The sequence below is a fragment of the Muntiacus reevesi genome, chromosome 1, assembly GCF_963930625.1.
Source record: "Muntiacus reevesi chromosome 1, mMunRee1.1, whole genome shotgun sequence".
Lineage (NCBI taxonomy): Eukaryota > Metazoa > Chordata > Mammalia > Artiodactyla > Cervidae > Muntiacus > Muntiacus reevesi.
In genome coordinates, this window is record NC_089249.1 from 49,947,309 (window position 1) to 49,965,196 (window position 17,888).

General features: G+C 54.3%; 1 protein-coding gene across 1 annotated transcript in view; it reads right to left on the reverse strand.

Annotated features, from left to right (window-relative positions):
- Positions 1 to 4,539: 4,539 nt before the first annotated feature.
- PRMT8 (protein arginine methyltransferase 8) overlaps positions 4,540 to 17,888 on the reverse strand; it is a 69,880-nt gene continuing 56,531 nt past the window's right edge. Inside the window, exons 8-10 of the mRNA XM_065923458.1 lie at positions 11,887 to 12,037; positions 5,427 to 5,548; positions 4,540 to 4,661 (exon numbers count right to left, since the gene is read on the reverse strand). Of these exons, the coding sequence (XP_065779530.1) occupies positions 4,578 to 4,661; positions 5,427 to 5,548; positions 11,887 to 12,037 (357 nt within the window). The 3' untranslated portion in view covers positions 4,540 to 4,577. The remainder of the gene's footprint in view (positions 4,662 to 5,426; positions 5,549 to 11,886; positions 12,038 to 17,888) is intronic.

Consider the following 17,888-nt stretch of genomic DNA (forward strand, 5'->3'; position numbering starts at 1 on the left):
GCCCACAGGCCTCAGGCGCTGGCACCTGGCCATGCTTCTCAGTGTCAGGGCTGGAATGCAGGCAGAAATGTTATTACTATAGCAACCATAACTGGAATGTCCATTGTACTTTCAGTTTCCAGATGTGTTTTCCGGATCTTTCAGTTGATTTCCTTGGAGTCTCGGGGAGGTGCAGTGCCTGGCCCAGACTCACATAGTTGGCAAGCAGCAGCGCCAGGGTTTGATAGGGTGGTTTGGCTCCAAACCTCTGTCACATGGCAAAGTTGTCCAAGGATGGATGCTTGCCTTCAGAGCAGGGGTCTGCAGGGGCCTGGGTCCTTGACCCAGCACCCTAGGGGCCTCTTCTGTCCTGTGGACTCTGGCTGCCCTTGAGGCTGAGATATTGGCTGCAGCCTAGAGGTTGGTAAAGACCCTTTTCATTCTGTGGTGAGACATGATCTCTTGACAGGATACAAGAGGGGCCCAGGCCTCCTTCTCTGAACGTGACAGCCTGGGCCCCCGTGGGGGTTTGCAGAAGCAGGCAAATTCAGCATGATCTCTTTCTGAACCAGCTTGGGAGGCAGCCCGCCTCACCACGACCCGGACACAGCTCACATCATCTGCTGAGGGGTCAAGACTGTGGGGGTCGCAGAGAGGTGGAGTGGTTAGGGACGGTACTGAGGGACCCTGTTTCTTTTCAGAAGGGAGCAGGCCCTGCCCACCTAGAGACTGACGAGCGGGCGGTGAGCCCCGAGGGCAGGGACAGAGCTGTGGACTCTGCTGTTGCCAGCATCTGGCTGAGCCTGGAGCCTGCGCCTTTTTCAATACATGTTTTTTTTTTTTTTCAGCTGAATCTCAGATCACCGAGCAGGTTGTGTCTGGGTCTCACCTGAATGTGGACTGATTGTTTCCAATGGGACGGGGCCACAGCAGCCTGGGTGGCCCTGGACATGGGGCCGGCATGTCCACTGTGGTCAGAGCGCCCAGCCTCAGGAAGCCAGGCTCATCCCAGTGGTCCCAGGACCACAGGTGAGGGGCTGGGCCCAGCACACCCAAGGGTCTAAGGTGAGGTAGGAGGCTTCACAGGTGGGGCTGCACTCAGAAACCAAGGCATGTGGGCAGGTGCCATTCAAGATGCCAGGTGGGGAGCAGGGATTCAGAAAAAACAGTCTTTAGGAAGGGAATTAAAAACCAGCCTGGGGACCCTCCATGCCATAGAGAATGTGGAGAGAACAAGATAGAGCTCCCACCCTGTGTGGAACCTGAGACTTAAGCATAGGAGATAGGGCTTCCCTGGTGGTCCAGTGGTTAAGCAATTGCTTGCCAATGCAAGGGACACAGGTTCGATCCTTGGTCCAGGAAGATCCCACATGCTGAGGGGCAATTAAGCCCGTGAGCCACTGCCACTGAGCCTGTGTGACTAGAGCCCCACGCATTGCAGCAAGACGAACCACTGCAATGAGAAGCTCACACACCATGATTAGCGAGTAGTCCTGACTCCAGCAGCTAGAGAAAGCCCGCATGGAGCCATGAAGACCCAGTACAGTCAAAAGTAAATAAATAATACATATTAAAAAAAAAAAGATAGGAGATGAAGCAGAGCGGAAACCCAAGGAACTGAATTGGCCAGAAACCCAAGGATCTGAATTGACCAGTAGGCCAGGGACAGACTCCTGACCAGGGGACTGCTCCGAGGCACGGCGATGGGCTGGAGCCAGCCATCAGTCGATTGGGTGCTAAGTGCGGTGCCCGGAGGAGAGGAGGGCCACAGAGACAGGACACAGGGGAGACGGGGCATCTCCTGAGGGGCACAGATAGAAGGAACAGGAGCCTGGAGCCCTGAGTCGCTCTTGGGCACGTACTGAGAGAGTCAAGCCCGTCTGCTGTCACGTTGTGAAGTCCCACCTGCAACCCCACTCTGTCCAGGGGAAACACGGGCAGAAAGAGAAAGGTCTCTGCCCCTGGAGCTTGTGGTCCAGCGGGGAACCTGGCCCTCAGTGGACCTCAGAGCAAGCCAGTGAGGGGCCTGTGTACAAGCAAGCCCAAATCAGACCAGAAAAGGGGCATCGCGGCTGCAGGCCTGGGGAGAAGTGGGGTGAGGATGGAACAGGGACGTTCCCCTGAGAGGGAGGAGAGCGACACAGAGAAAGTCACGACTGGGTTTTGTACCTTCTCAAAAGAATGGAAGAAAAAAGGAAGGTAGGAATGAAGGAAGGTTAGGAAGGAGGGAGAAAGGATGGAAGGAAAACAAGGAAGAAAGGAAGAAGGAAAGAGAGAGGGAGGCAGAGTTGGGGAAAACAGGTCTGACAAATGAAGCATCTCAGCGGCAACCCCGAGGTCAAGCTGAGACCTCATTCCCTACAGAACGTGCTCAGAGCAGACAGAGCTTGTTCCCCACTGAGTCAGGGGAGACGGCAGTCCCACTGCAGCGCCCCCACGGGCAGAGGGAGGGGGCTGCTATGGACGTGCTCCTCCATGTCCCCCAGGCTTCACTCTTGGAGCCCGGGGAGCTGATGCAGCAGGCGCTGAAGACCCAGGACCCAGGGAGGCCTCTGGGGTGCCCGCTTCTCAGCCGGTGGCTGGAGAGGCCCGAAAGACTGCCGGTTCTTTGCTCAGCATGGGCCTCCCTTCCAGGCCCCTAGGGATGTCAGGGACACCTGCAGCCCCCAGAGGCCTGGAGCTCCCGGAAGCACATCCTCCTGATGGCTCTCGGTGGCCATGGAGGATTTACTCTGTGGACCATGGACGAAATTCTCCAAAGTTGGATGCACAGGATTGCCTACTCCCATACTCCCACCTCAGTGGGTTTCCCTCAAGTGCCCTCTGGGGGACCACTGCCCTCCCCCCATCCTTCCTTGACCCCCTTCCTTCTTTTAACACTCTCACTGTTGTCCTCGAGTTAAGTTTCTCTATTTTTCTTGTCCAAAACATATGACGGAAGCATTCCATGATTTGCATGCATGGTATTTGCCTCTAGTTATAAAGAGAGGCCTCCCCAGCTGGAAGGGCAGAGGACTCAGCACAGGGTGGGGTGCAGAGGGCACCTGAGCAGGCCTGGAGAAGGGGTGGCTCCTCCATGACCCCTCTCCTCCCCCCACCCTGCCCTGGGGCCCAGAGGCTCAGCTACCAAAGTGGAGGGGTGAGGGGGGGCCCTGTACTCAACCCCCAGGGCTTCGGGGACGCCAACGTGTATGCAGAAGCTCTAGTGGTAAAGAACCTGCCTGTCAATGCAGGAAACATAAGAGACACGGGTTCGGTCCCTGGGTCGGGAAGATCCCCTGGAATAGGAAATGGCAACTTACTCCGATATTCTTGCCTGGAGAATCCCATGGACAGAGGAGCCTGGCAGGCTACAGTCCATGGAGTCACAGAGTCAGACACGACTGAAAAGACTTAGCACACAGACAGTGAAAGGGCAGGCCCACTGCAGCTGGAATCAGTGGGCATTTTCCCGGGCACCGCCATCCAGAAACCTGAGCCCGGAATCAAGAGCTCAGCCAGCACCTCCTGCCTCCTCTGGACCCTCCCAGCCTTTCTCGCCCCTGGCCTTGGTCCCTCTCCAGGCTACACCTGGCCTCCCATTCCAGAGCACTTGATGTTCGCTCATGTCCTCTGACCCGCACTCCAGAACCCTCCCCCTTCCCGAAAGGGTCACCAGGGGAGATGCCCTCAGACAGGTCCCAGCTTCACGGCAACCTCACCAAGCAGCCGCCTTCCTTTTGGGAGTAACACCATCGGATCTTCTGTTCCACTGTGGCCTCTGACCTCCTCCCGCACCCCCTCACCCCCCGCCCCCACAGCACCAGAAATGCAGCCACCCCATCCTTTCACTCTCATGTGCATTTATTGAGCGCCCACAGAGTGCGTGGTCCTATGCCCAGGCTTCGGAGCCACAGTCTAGTCAAAAGGAGACTGGAGCTAATACAGAGAACGTTTCATAGCTGGGAAGGGCTGGGGACGGTAGAGAACTAATCACAAAACAAATTTCTATTGGAAAGCAACAGATCTCCTCTGAGAGTAATATATATTCTACGCACGCGCACACACACACGCACACACACACACACACTCCTGTGATGAACACGGACGTCAGCCGCTTGACTGCATCTGCACACACATACAGTACAAGTGCGCGGGGTTAAATAACTAACCGGGAAGCTATCCGCGCACGCACACGCGCACCGCCGCACGCACGTAGAGTCTGGCTTATGCTATCAAAGACACTAGTCTCCAGGTTCTAGAGAAGCAATCTGACCTAGATGCCTGCAGCATGCAAAACTTGAGGATCCAAGAGTCACGGTTAAGGAGGACGATGGGGACACGCGTGGACTCCTCCATCGGGGCCCGGCTGCCGCGCTGGCCGTGGCTCAAGGTCAGGAAAACAGAGCCTCTGAGAAGGGCCCCCCGGAGCAGAGCCGAGGGGCTGGGGGCCCTTGGTCCAGGGGCAGGGCCCTCGGGAGGCCGGCGGAGTTCACCAGTCTCGAGGGCACTCCAGGATGGATCGTGTCGTCCTGCAAACAGGGTCCCTGGTGGCCGAGCTGCAGATGGAGGCGAGTTTCCGGGCTGGCTCGCTCACTCTCTGCAGCCTCCCACGTGTGCTAACGCATTTTGTAGTAATTAGATACAGATGTTTCGCACAGCTGTCCCTTAAAATCCAAGTCTACTGTGAAATCGAGGTCTCGCTGCAAAGGAGGAGGAGTTGGGGCGTCAGCGCCAAGGAGCCCGGGGACCACGCCCCTCCCCGCAGGCGGAGGGCCGGGCGCTTCTGAGCTGCTAAGGGTTTCCAGCTCAGGACACCCCACAAACAGCCCTCACGACCCTCTTCCAGAGGCTCCTGGGAAAGTCGTTGGTTTCTAACCTAAATCCTTCCTGTTAGAATATAGAGATGTCCCCTCCGGTTTCAACTCTGGAGGAGTGGAGCGGTTGCGTCTCAGAGGAAGAGGCCCCAGATGCCGCCCCACCCCAACCTTGGCATTTGCAAGGCCTGTACCCGCACCCGGAGAGTTAAGGGCCAGGCCCAGAGAAAACCACACAGCCTAGCCCACCAGGCCAGCTGGAGGAATGCGAAATTGTCTTTTAGGCCACCAGACACAGCGGTTTCCTGGCTCAGCTCATCCCAAACGAGGTGAAACCCATGGCCACAGCCTCTGTTCACGGAACCCCCATCATCAAGGGTTGGAAGCTGCCCTCATGGCTGGAAGGGTCTCAGGGGGCCCTGCAGGAGGGCTCCAATTCTCCAGTTTTAAGGGGTCCAGGTTGGGGTGCTTCTAGGATGCCATCACATCCACACCTGCCTTTCTACCACCTCCCCTGTAACGTTCCCCCCTGCCAGCCAGTGGGGGAACCCCCCTCCATGTTCCTCCTTTCTGCGCCACCCCCCACCTCCCCACCCCCCAACACCTTCCCACCCCCCCAACAACACCCCCACCCCCTGCCTCAGCACTCACCACGTTTTTGGCATTTGGCTTCATGGATATAGTCCCGTAGATCTCCTCCCCTCTCCGGACAGTGAGGTAATCTTCCAGGTAGAAGACAGTCTGCTTCCAATGGGTGTAGGGGGCATCAGGGGCTGAGGGAGAGAAGGGAGAGTCAGAGGAGATGCCTCCAGGGGCTTCCCTGGTGGTCCCCTGGCTAAGACCTCTGCACTCCCAGTGCAGGGGAAGGTGAAAGCCACTCAGCTGGGTTCAACTCTTGGCGACCCCATGGACTATACAGTCCACGAAATTCTCCAGGCTAGAATACTGGAGTGGGTAGCCTATCCCTTCTCCAGCGGATCTTCCCGATCCAGAAATCGATACAGGGTCTCCTGCATTGCAGGTGGACTCTTTACCAGCTGGGCTACCAGGAAAGCCCCCAGTGCAGGGGGCCAGGGTTCAATTCCTAGTCAGGGAACTAGGTCCTACATGCTGCAACTAAAGATCCCATGTGCTGAACTAAGACCTGGCGCAGTCAAATAAAGAAGTATTTTTTTAAAAGACAGAGAGAGATGTCTCAAGAAGGGCTGGAACCCCACCCGGAAGCTGCTGGGTTTCTTCTGGGACACTCTGAATACTCTGCCCAGCCCTCTCGCTGGGTCAGGTGCCCAGCGCCAGCGCCTGTTCCAAGTTCTGGCAGGTCTCCCCATTCAGCTCAGGGGCTCAACTTGTCATCGACTCCCCACGCCCTCCAGACTGAGGATCTCAGTGGAGAACCAGAGGAGAAACAAACTGACATTACAAGGTCATACCAAGGGTGGTATTAACACAAATGAATCTCAAAATGCTGCTATTTCATTGGTTCAACAGAGTGAGGACTTGCAGACAGGTTCAGGGGAGAGATATGGAGGGCAGTCCATCCAGTCTCCTGTTAAATGACACCACTCACGCCAACTCCACGGCTAAACCAGTTTCCCCAATTTCACGGATGTTCCAACGCTACAAACAGTTTTCTCTGCCTGCCTCTCTGTCCTATCAGTGGTTCCCAACCTTTTTGGCATCAGAGACCAGTTTCGTGAAAGATAATTTGTCCACAAACCGGGTGTGGGGGGATGGTTTCAGGATGATTCCAGTGCACTACATTCATTAGGCACTTTATTCCTATTATTATTACATCAGCTCACCTCAGATCATCAGGCATTACATCCCAGAAGTTGGGGACCCCTGCTATAACCCATCCTGCTACCCTTGGCTCAGGCCTGCCGTGGGGTTTTAGCCAAGCCTTCCTACCTAGATAGGATAAAAATTCAGAATGATTCTCCTTCTATGAACCCAACGCTGGTCTACAGTTCACACCTCATGCATGAACCAAAGCCACACTGACACTTGCACCTCCCGTGAAATCCCATCCATCCTCTGGGCTCATGACAAATCCTACAAATAGATGAGGGGTCCTGGCCCAGGAGCTGCCATCCCTGGGACACTCTTCCCTCCCTAAGCACCAGCCTCTCCCTTCCTCATCCTCCAAGGTCAATTCTCGGGAGAGCCTTACCTGACCACCCAGCTGGATTAAGGGTGTCCTGAGCCCGTGTGATTACTGTAGCGGTCACACGGCTGCATAACCATCTCTGTCTCTTTTTACTTTCTGTAGTCTCCACAAGACTGCAACGTCCATCAGGACAGGGGTCTGATGGACCATTACTACTATACCCTTGGAGCCCATCAGCACACTTGCTAGGTCTGTGAGCACCGAATACATGACAGATAGTAAAAAGCCAGAGGGGTCTATTGTGAGGCTCCAAGGTACCCAGGGATGTTCACCAACATTGAGACTTTGGAACCAAAGAGTTCCTCTTGTCCTGCAGGCTCTTACCTTCCTCCACCAGGAGGCGTGACTCATGAACACTGATTCACTCTTTGCTTACAACCAGAGCTAAAGGTGGGAAGCCTTGGGGAGGACGTAGTAAGTGCCTTTCAAATACTTCAAAGGCTGTCACCTGAAAAGTCTGTGGCCTTATGGATGGCTTTGGAGACAGAACAAAGGCTAAGCCCTGGGCACCATCAGAAGGTAGAGTTTTAATTCGCAGGAAGAATAGGGGCTGTCCCTCAATCATACTGGCCACTGGTGGTCCAGCCTGAAGGAATTCACACACAGCCTGCCTGGAGATTTATTGCACCCCCAGTGGGATCAAGATCATTCAACCCTCAGGATCTATTTTAATGGTGGTGAAGAGTCTGTGTCCTTCGTAATAGACTGGCTTGATCAAATGTCAGTGGTTTGAATACAGATTTGAGTAACCTTCAATGTGTGCATTTGGGAAATCGATGCAAAGTCAAGGTCATGGAGAGGGGAAGCAGCCTGAGCACTTGGAAAGGCTTGAAGGAGGATCATGAACATGGAGTCTGTGCTGCTCAGATTGTGAATCTGCAAACACATCCAGCCTTCCTGGCCTCCAAGGCATACTGCTGTCCGTGAGCAAAGTCCAACTGTTCCCAGTACCTTCTCTGCCAACGGCACCTAAATGAATTGTCAAAAGATAGTTTCTGGGGTGTGCGGAGAATGGCAGTGAGTGACTGACAGCACTCTCGCCCCCACCGCCACTCACATCAGCCCACACAGGTGCCTCTCCTGTTCTTAAAGACCTTCAGGCAAGGAGATTCCAGCAGCTTCCTTCTGTCTCCTAATCAGATGCCCTGGGAGACTCCTAGAGACTTCACTGACTCAGATCTGCCAGCCAGCGAGCCCAGACCATCCGCCTCTGATGCTGGCCCCCCAAAATGTGCCAGCTTTGAGTTGCAGGAAAGGGATTTTTTTCCTTCAACATCAACATCAAAAGGTTAAGAACTTGCCCAAACATCCCATTTCTGTGATGGGTCCACAGAATCATTGTCTAAAGCAGTTTTTTCAATCTGAGGTCTCCATCAGGGTCTCCAGGAGAAGCTGATTGCAATGTAGATGTTTTGACTCTGGTCCTAGGGGTTTGAAATCAGTAATTCTAGGGTGTGAGAAGGGGGCAGGTTTGCCAAGACATAAAAATCTTGTGTAGATAAACAAACAAGGCCACAATGGCTGTGCAGACCCAGTCCTTCATATCCTATACATCTTTTGGGTGGGTATCAGTGGAAAGGACATTTAATGAAGCAATAAGAGGTCCAGTGTCCAATCCTCTTCTGCACTGTGACCCTGGCACTCATGCTCTACATCTGCAGAAGGTTTATCTCCTGAAGGACTGTGAGGATTAGAAGACGGGAAGGGGGGTAGGACACATTGAGCGTGACCACCTCCTGTTGCGCCCAGGTCCATGTTCCCAGCGTAATTATCAAGAGCTCTCCTCTTTACTCTCAAACTGTCCTCAATTGAAAGATGAATTGCATGGTCACCATATATATATATGTATATATGTATGTATGTATGTATGTATATATATAAACATATCAGGCCCAGATCAGGGTATTGTTAAGCCATTGCATTAGGTGGTTATTTACTCTTTGTGGAAAATGGTATATCATGTCATTTATCCAACAACTATGGCTCTGGCTTATAAAGCAGGGCTGCCACACTATCTTGGTCTGGAATGTTCTAGGATTGATTCCCCAGAGAGTTGCTGGGCCCAAGGGTGAGAACTCAGCATCACTATGGACCACGACATCCAGAGAGCTGGTCAGGGAACAGGCCTTTCCCTTACTCCTTGCCTCAACTACAACCGTCAAGGTCATGTCAATGGCTTTTAAATTTCCGTTATGATGATACTGTCATTCATGCACTCATTCATGCATTCACTCACTCATTCATGCGTTTGCTCATTCATTCAGCAGACATCCACTCAGGATGCCTATCATCTGCTTGACATGGTCCTAAAAGTGGGGAACAGCAGCCAGCACAGCCTTGCCCCATGAGATCCGACAACCTAAGTGAGAAGACACTCGGGTAACTGGCCGTAACGTCCAGTGGGAGTTGTGACTGGTTGTCACAGAGGCTGGGAGTGGGGCACACAAGGGCCAGTGGGTACGAACAGAGGGCCCTCTCACAGGAAGACTTTTCCTGGTGCTTTTGGAGACAGAGTGGAATCCTGCCTCCCGGTCTCTTTCCAGTGGTTAAGGGGATGGTAGTTCTTTCTGGAATTTAATACTTCTTCTAGCTGTAAATTTGTAATTCTATTCCCTAGGGTTTTCACAAGCATTTTGGAGAATTCAAGACTATGCATGAAGAAGCGTCTTTGACCTGAGAAGCTGACTCAGTGTCACAGGGAAGCCAAGCCAGGAAAGGGGATGCCAGGCCATTGAGGTCCACCCAGCCATTTCACTCATGATGAGCCCAAGGCCCAGAAAGGGACCCACTCAAATTTATCTCCACTGCCCGCCGCCCTCCCTTGCTGATTCCTGGAAAAACTAGTACTTAACCCCAGGCCTGCTTCTACTCAGTACCGCCCGTCCACCCACACAGTCTCCCCAAGGGGCCCAGTTCACATTTCCTACCCCACACGCAGAGGATATGGCCAAGGGGCAGGGCCGCTGGGCCCGCCGGCTGATTGGCACAGCCCAGAGCTCTGAGTGGCTGTGCCCATTCGCAACAGCTTCTGCCCAAAGCTTCAAGGGGAAGACACGGGCAGAGCCATTAGCAGGGATGGTTTCCAAGCTGCACAACGTGATGTGCTTTCCAGCGTCTCCTGGAGCAGCTGCAGCCCCCGGGGGCCCATGAGGAGGAACCACTTAGAACAACCTGCATTTCAACTCAAGTTCAAAGCTACCTGAGACCAAAAATACCTTATTTAGGTCTACACATACACATGAAACAACTTTTTAAAAACAGCAGGGGATAATTAACCCAAAATTCAGGATAATGTCCAGCTGGAGGCGATGTGGGGAGTGGGATAAGGGGACTCCGAATTAATTTAGTCGCCTATGTGATCAGTCATGTCCAACTCTGTGACCTCGTGGACTTTAGCCCACCAGTTTCCTCTGTCCATGAAATTTTCCAGGCAAGAATACTGGAGCAGGTCACTTCCTACTCCAGGGGCTTTTCCCGACCTGGGGAGCAAACCCATGTCTCCTGCTAGGCAGGCAGATTCTTTACCACTGAGCCACCTGGGAAGCCTCCTGAATTAATTGACTTACATTTAGTAATTATAAACCTTATTGTATTATGCTTGTTAATAATGTATTTCAGTTTAATATTTATATTCTAATTAACAATATTTTATCTCTTGATATTAACTAATACATTTACATTCTACTAATAATAAACTTACTTCTAGTCACTATTTCATTTGAATTAATAATACTTCATTCACAATCTAGTTACTGAGCTAGGTGGCAAGTTCACGAGCGTTTGTTATATTAATTAAAACATAAGCAAAAAGTGAACCGTGCGTGGTAGTATGTCATAGTAATTTATCATGAGCCACAAGTTAGGATTAGTCTATTTCTGCACATCTGGGGTCCTTAAACACAAAGAGGAAATACGCTTTCCTCAGCGATCAGAGTGCAGAGGGTCTGAGTAAACCCAACTGCCAAACCCATACCAGCTGATAAAGATGGTAAGACATCCGTGACACGCTGGACCAAAACCCTACGCTGACATCCACCAGAAACAGACCATCTCAGGGAAAGACAGACCACAGCTGGGAGCTAGCCACAGGGCTTCAGCCCAGGCGTTAGAGACAGAGCTCTTTCCAGAGAATCCTTGCCCCCTGACTTTCTCATCTCCGGCAGCAGGGTGGGTGGGCCCTGGGGGAGGCAATCCCGGGGATGGAAGAGGGAGACACAGCCATGTGGCTCCACCCTTGGCCTCCAGTCATAGCCGTGATCCTCCAGCAGGCTCCTCCTCAGCCTCACTGCCCCCCACCCCTCACCACTGAAAGGCTGAGTCCCACCCATCTTTCAAGATCCAGGTGAAATATCCCACCCCCTGCGTGCTGTTCCCACAACCGAGAAGATAAACTGGTCTGCTGCTCCTAAAGGAAGCGGAGCAGCTGATAATGACGGGGGCCGGAGTCCTCTGGTTTTCCCGGGATGAGGAGGCACCAGGGCTGGCCTGGCTGATAAAGACCAGAGGACCCTGGTCTTGGTGGTCAGGAGACATCGACTCTGGAAGAAGCCCTCCTGTGAGGAATTAAGGTAAGTCTCTTGCCTGCTCTTTGCCACAAGGAAGTCTCACTCCCCTCCGTAACCTCTCCTGCACAGAGGAGGTGCTCAGGAAACACTAAATGAATAAGCGTGCATTAAAAAAGGCAGCCCAACACCTGCCCCTGCCCACCCGACACTGACCCTCAGCTCTGGCCACGGCCGTTGCAGTGTTTTACCTCCTCCTCTAGCAGCCTGAACTGTGGGGAACGTGCCATTCCTCCAGGGCTGGAGAGGCTTGCGAGGTGCCAAGTGAGGATCCCCGAATGATGCCCCCCGGCCCTTGGCCCATGTCCAGGCTGGGGAGGTCACGTCCCACAGGGCCTGGGCACCAGGCCGGGTGGGTCTGGAAGGCCAGCAGGAGGCTCACCTGTGGAAAACCCCATTTTCTTGTGGCACTTGGTAAACTCGATATTGAAATAGGTGACCAGGGCGTGGACGTAGTCGTTGCGTTGTACCTGCAGGCAGAAGGCGGACGTGAAGGACAGCTCCTCCGTCTTCACCGTGTAAATGTCCACCTCCTGCAGTCCAGAGGAGAGAGAGTGCGGGTCATCCCCCGGGGAGACTATAGACCGCAGACTCCCCTGGGTGTCACATTTCTTGGGACCACGTCCCAGGCCCACCTGCCACCCTCCCCACAGCCTCTCCCATCCTTTCTAGGGGGGAGTCTGCTCCGTGCGTGCATGTGTGCATGCTCAGTTGCTCAGTCCTGTCCGACTCTTTGCCACCCCATGCACTGTAGCCCGCCAGGCTCCTCCGTCCATGGGATTCTGCAGGCAAGAATACTGGAGTGAGTTGCCATTTCTTTCTCCGTGGAAATCTTCCCAACCCGAGGATCCAACCCGTGTCTCCTGTCTCCTGCACTGGCAGGCGGGTTTTTAACCACTAGCGCCACCTGGGAAGCCCCATACTGGGGGCAAATTCTAAGGGGTGGGGCAGGGAGGTGGGGCACCCCAGACCTACAGCATTAAAGCAGCCACCTGCTCCATCAAGCCCTCCCAGATTCCAGCAGAGCTGGCTACTCATTTCCCGTCAACAGGAGGCCCTGAGTACCGAGCCCACATAGTCACAGGCTGAGCCAAGGGAAATCTGCTGACCATTTATCACCAGTCGGACAGTTAAATACATAAAAAGAGGAAATAAGAGGCGAGAATTTTTCGGTTCTAGCTGGGAATGGAGAACACAAGGAACTGATAACTCTAACAGTTTCAGCCAGGAAGTGACTGAAAATCAATCTTGGCTGGCAGCAGGAGTCATGAATGATGGTTTGCAGTGCGGTGTTCTCTTTGGGCAGAGGATGCTGACCTGATGTGGGTCAGCCCCAGTGAGACAGCACAAAGCTCCCCAGGGATCCGGACCACTTTCGGGGAGGCCTAAAGGGGAACCTCCCCCTGCTGGGTTGCACAGCAGGGACCTCTGTCCTGAAAGCTCTGCGCGAGCCAGACAGACACCTGTGTGCCTGGAAATGGTTCCCAAGGGTGTGCCTGAGACTCGGATGATGGAAGATGCTGGGAATAAGCAGGAGAGAGGGGTCTCAGGGGAGGGGGTAGGAAAGACAAAGAGGCTTTTATCTCTACAGGTTTCTAGGATGAAGAAAGGAATCCCAGGACCTTCAAAGCCAAGTCCTGCCTCCACAGGGTGGACAGAGGCAGAGGTGAGGCCAATGCGGCGGCCAGCCTAGAGCTCTATTACGGTGCAGGGTGGCAGCTACAACACCCGATGACCTGTTGGCTGGGAAGAGAGTGTGAGTGCTGGTGTAGGGGACTGTGGGAGCCCTCGGTGTCAGTGCCATCACTTCAGATAAGCCACGCTATGCTTCTAGAGCCCAAGGACGGGGAAGAAGGACTAAAGGTCCTTGTGAGGCCGGTCAGGCATTCAGAATCCACTGGAGTTAGAAAGCTGGTCCCCTGTTACCCTGGGAATGCGAGAGCCCTAAGAGCATCCCCAGGAAGTCAGTGGCCCTGGACACCTGAGCACCCCCAGGCCGGATTCACTCACTGCCTACCTGGTGGCCAGTCCTCCCTGATGCCTCCAGTCAGTAGGTCCTGCTTCAAAACCATGCTCTGTAACTTCTACCCATGGAACAAGCCAATGCCCACTCCTGCTCACATGGATCCCCCAACTTTCTCTTCTCCAGTGTAAATGGCCTCTTCTAAGTCGTGATTTCCTTCTCCCTCCTCCCTGGGGCTTCCCAGATGGAGCTAGTGGTAAAGAACCCGGCTGCCAATGCAGGAGATGTAAGAGACACAGGTTCGATCCCTGGGTCGGGAAGATCTCCTGGAGGAGGAAGTGGCAAACCCACTCCAGTGTTCTTGCCAGAGAAAGTCCATGGACAGAGGAGCCTGGTGGGCTATAGTCCATGGGGCTGGAAAGAGTTGGACACAACCGGGGACCCACTTCTAGTAGCTGCGTGCTGTGTGTGTGTGCTCAGCTGCTTCCTGACCCAGGGATCGAGTGGGCATCTCCTACACTAGCAGGTGGACTTTTTCACCACTGTGACGCCTGGGAAGCCCCACTTCTAGCAGCCTCTGACCTCAAGGACCACCCATCCCGCTGGTCCCTATGGCCTTTAGGCAGACAAGACCCTCCCCCACTGAGTCCCTATCAGAATCTTCCCCCTTTCCTCCTGGGACCAGAGTGTGGGGGCTGGAGGCGAGGTGGAGGGGGGAGGGTCCTTCATTCTATGTCACCCTGTTAGCTTGGGCCATTGCCCCATCGGGGAAGCGTGTCTAGCTCCAGCACCTGTCAGCTCACAACATTGGTCATCCCTCCCACGCATGAGCCTGGAGGTCCCTCCAACCCAACAACTCTCAGAACACCGGAGCTTAACTGGGTTTTTGTTGAGGCCTTCAGCTCAGTCTCCAGGGCTGGGCTCATGGTGTCTACTCTCACCAGCTTCTCCATCTTTTTCTCCGTTGGGGCCAGCCCGCCTGTCTCCAGGCTCCTCCCAAGGTCCCTGTCCCTGTTTCTTGGGTGCCCTTGGCCACCAGCCCAGCCTGGTCTTTGTACACTGCTTCTTGCTCAGCTCAGAGGTTTCACCGCCTCTGCCCCCATCCCCACCACTAGACCAGAGCTCGTTGGACCCGGGGGCTGGACGTGATGGTCTGTGCGCCCTCCGTGTGTGACCTGGCCCCTAAAACTCATCATTTTCCTCCTAACACTGTCTTCTCGCCTGACGACTCTCCCTCCCATCCACCCCCAGGCCTCCCCTTCAGTGTGAATTTGTGCGTGCTCAGTTGTGTCCGACTCTGCATGACCCCACGGGCCATAGCCCGCAGCTCCTCTGTCCACGAGGTGCTCCAGGCAAGAATATTGAAGTGGGTTCAGACCAACCCACCAACCTCTCTAAGATGAATTCAGACTATGCCGCTCCCTGGATCTAAAGACTTCCAGAACTTTCCAGGACTCACCTATAAATATCCCAGCCTCTGGACCTGGACACAGTGAGGGACCTGGGAAGTAGGCTGTGTGACTCACCTGAACTTGGTCCCTTCCTCCTCTGGCCTCCCCTCACTTCCTCACCACTCTCAGCGTGCACAAGAGCACACATGCATGCATGCACACACACACACACACACACACACCACCCCATCTATCGGGGATTCTGTCTCTATGGGGGTCTCAGATGTCCATCAACAAAATGTCAGCTGCCAATGCTGACAGCATTCTCTAGGTCCTCCAGACATTTGCCTCTAAACAGGGGCCTCTGCAGGAACAAAAGCCGTCCAGACTGCAAGTCTGATATACATTAAAATGGGTGAGACCGAGGGGCAGCTGCTCTTTTGGAGTGACCCCGCCCTGCCATCTGTGCCTCAGAGACACAAGGCCCTCTGGGTTGGATCCCCCCTCCTCTAAGACTCAAAGTCTCCAGAGTCAGACCCATCACCTACCCCCCAGAGCCCTGATCCTTTTGCCGGAAAGCTTCCTTTTTCTGCAGCAGCAGCAGCTCTGAGACCCCGGGGGGGCCCCTGACTGGGCCTCAGGCCACCCCACCAAGCACAGGGCTCCGCAGGCGTCGGTGACTCTGAGGAGCCGGGCCGCTGCTGTCCCCACTAACTCATGTTATAAACGGACGTCTCAGAGCAGAAGGCTGGTCAAAACAGAGTCTTCATTATCATCAAGTGTCACAAGCCGCAACGTTAATAGCGATGAAAATAGCAATTAAGTGTGTGAAGAAGGGCAAGTGTTTTCCCAACAGACCCGGGAAGACAGTGCTGAGCACATTAGCAAGAGCTGATGGACGGCTCTCTTGGTGGCGGAAGCAAATACAGCCGACCTTGCCCTTCTCAGAGCGCGCAGGAAGGAAGGTGACTGGCCGGGGAGGGCCCGGAGCTCCAGTTTCTGCCATGCCCCCAGCCCAGGCTGCACTCAGGAGAGACCCTGGCCTGTTCCTAGCTGGGAGGGGGAGAGGAAGGAGGGGAGACAGAGCAGGCCAGTCCAGGACCAGCAGAGGACGTGCACAAGGGCTGTGGCCACCCCTGCCAGGTAGAGGCGGAGAGTGACCTGGGAAGGAATTTCATCCCATGTGGGCAAGTGCCTCATGGCTCCATGCAGCCGCCATCTGCCATTTGGGCAAATTCGATGGCACCAGGCGATTTCCACTCATACTACAATATTTGCAGGAATGTTTTGCACCATGGGTGAATTATTTGGGGTGTATTTTGCTGGACCTGGGCTTCCCTGGTGGCTCAGATGGTAAAGAATCTGCCTGCAATGCAGGAGACTCAGGTCCAATCTCTGGGTCGGGAAGATCCAGAGAAGGAAATGCCTACCCACTCCAGTATTCTTGCCTGGAGAATCCCATGGACAGAGGAGCCTGTCCTGTAGACCCCCATGGCTACACAGTTCATGGGGTCGCAAAAAGTCAGACATGACAGAGCAACTAAGCACGTGATAGTCTGCTGGACCTTGTTTGGAGCGCCAGAAGGAAGAAGCTTCATGGACAGAGGGGCTGGTGGGAAGAAATAAAAGGATGTTTACTCATCATCAGTCCTGCCTGGACTCGGAACCGGCCAAGCTAACAGGTAGCAAAACCCACCAGCGCGAGGCCAAGGTTCTCAGGCAGGGTGTTATAACAGGCAAGCATCCTTTATTTGATGGGACCTGTATGAGGTTCGCTAATTTTATTTGTCCTCTGGGGTCCCTTCTAAATCCAAGATGACAAGGGTTGTGCTCCTCATGAGGAACACAGTCCCCAGGCTCTCGCCTGGACAAAGCAGCAGTTTCATTCATCCTGCAGGAAGCTTCCCTTCCCCCAGGGGCCCTGGGCTCTTCCCTGGCCCAGCCACCAGAGCTCCTGGAACTGCAGTGATGCTCACTGGACCAGAGCTGGCAGGTGTGTTTCAGCACAATGAGGGCTGGGGGGAGGGCCGAAGACGACCGACAAGATGAACCCGCATACACAATGAACCCAGATTCTTTGATTAAAAAGTGAACTTGAACCCTGTGAAATGGATGACTTTCTGGACTTTAAGAAAGCAGTCAAGTACCAGGAGTTTTCCTCGGGTCAGGAGGACAGAACAGCATATGTAAATACAGATACTTAGACAAAGGGCTGGAAAGGTTAACCCATTGTATGGACAGTGGTTACCTCCTGCAGGAGTGTGGGACTGGAAGGATGGTGAGGTCAAGGGGGGGTTTTATCGGTACCCTAGCAAAAGGGGATTCCCAGGTGGCATTAATGGTAAAGAATCTGCCTGCCAATGTAGGAACCACAAGAGATGCCGGTTCGATCCCTACGTCAGGAAGATCCCCCGGAGGAGGAAATGGCAACCCAGTCCAGTGTTCTTGCCTGGAGAATCCCGTGGACCAGGGAGCCTGGCAGACTGCAGTCTATGGGGTCACAGAGTCGGATAGGAGTGGGTGCACAAGCACACAGCAAGGCTGGCGTGTTTGGAAATTTTGTAATAGGAATGCCCTGGAGGAGGGCCTGGCGAGCAGTTCTCCATCTGCACTGAACACAGAAAGCCGTGGAGGACAAGACGTGAAGCCGTGTACAAACCAGGGGGCCCGGGACGCGGTGAGCCCCGCTCGGCCCTGTCACAGGTACGCTTGGAAGTGGGGGAGTGTGACGCCAACTGCATAGCCGATTGAGGTTAGGGATTTCTTCCCTAAAGCCGCCATCCTGCCCTGAATGGAGGGGCTTCCCCCGACCTGAGCCTCCAGGACTTCTCTCTCTGATGCTCCCCAGCCCCCCAACACACAGCCCCGCTCACATCACCAGAAGAAACGCACTGACCACCCCCAGCTGTGCCACCGTGGAGTCCCGTGGTCCTCTTTCGACAGCTCTGCTCAGGGCCAGTGGCTGCTCTCATTGGTCACCCTGGGCTGCCGGAGGCTCCGGCCGGCCGAGATGGCCTTGCCTGAAGCCTG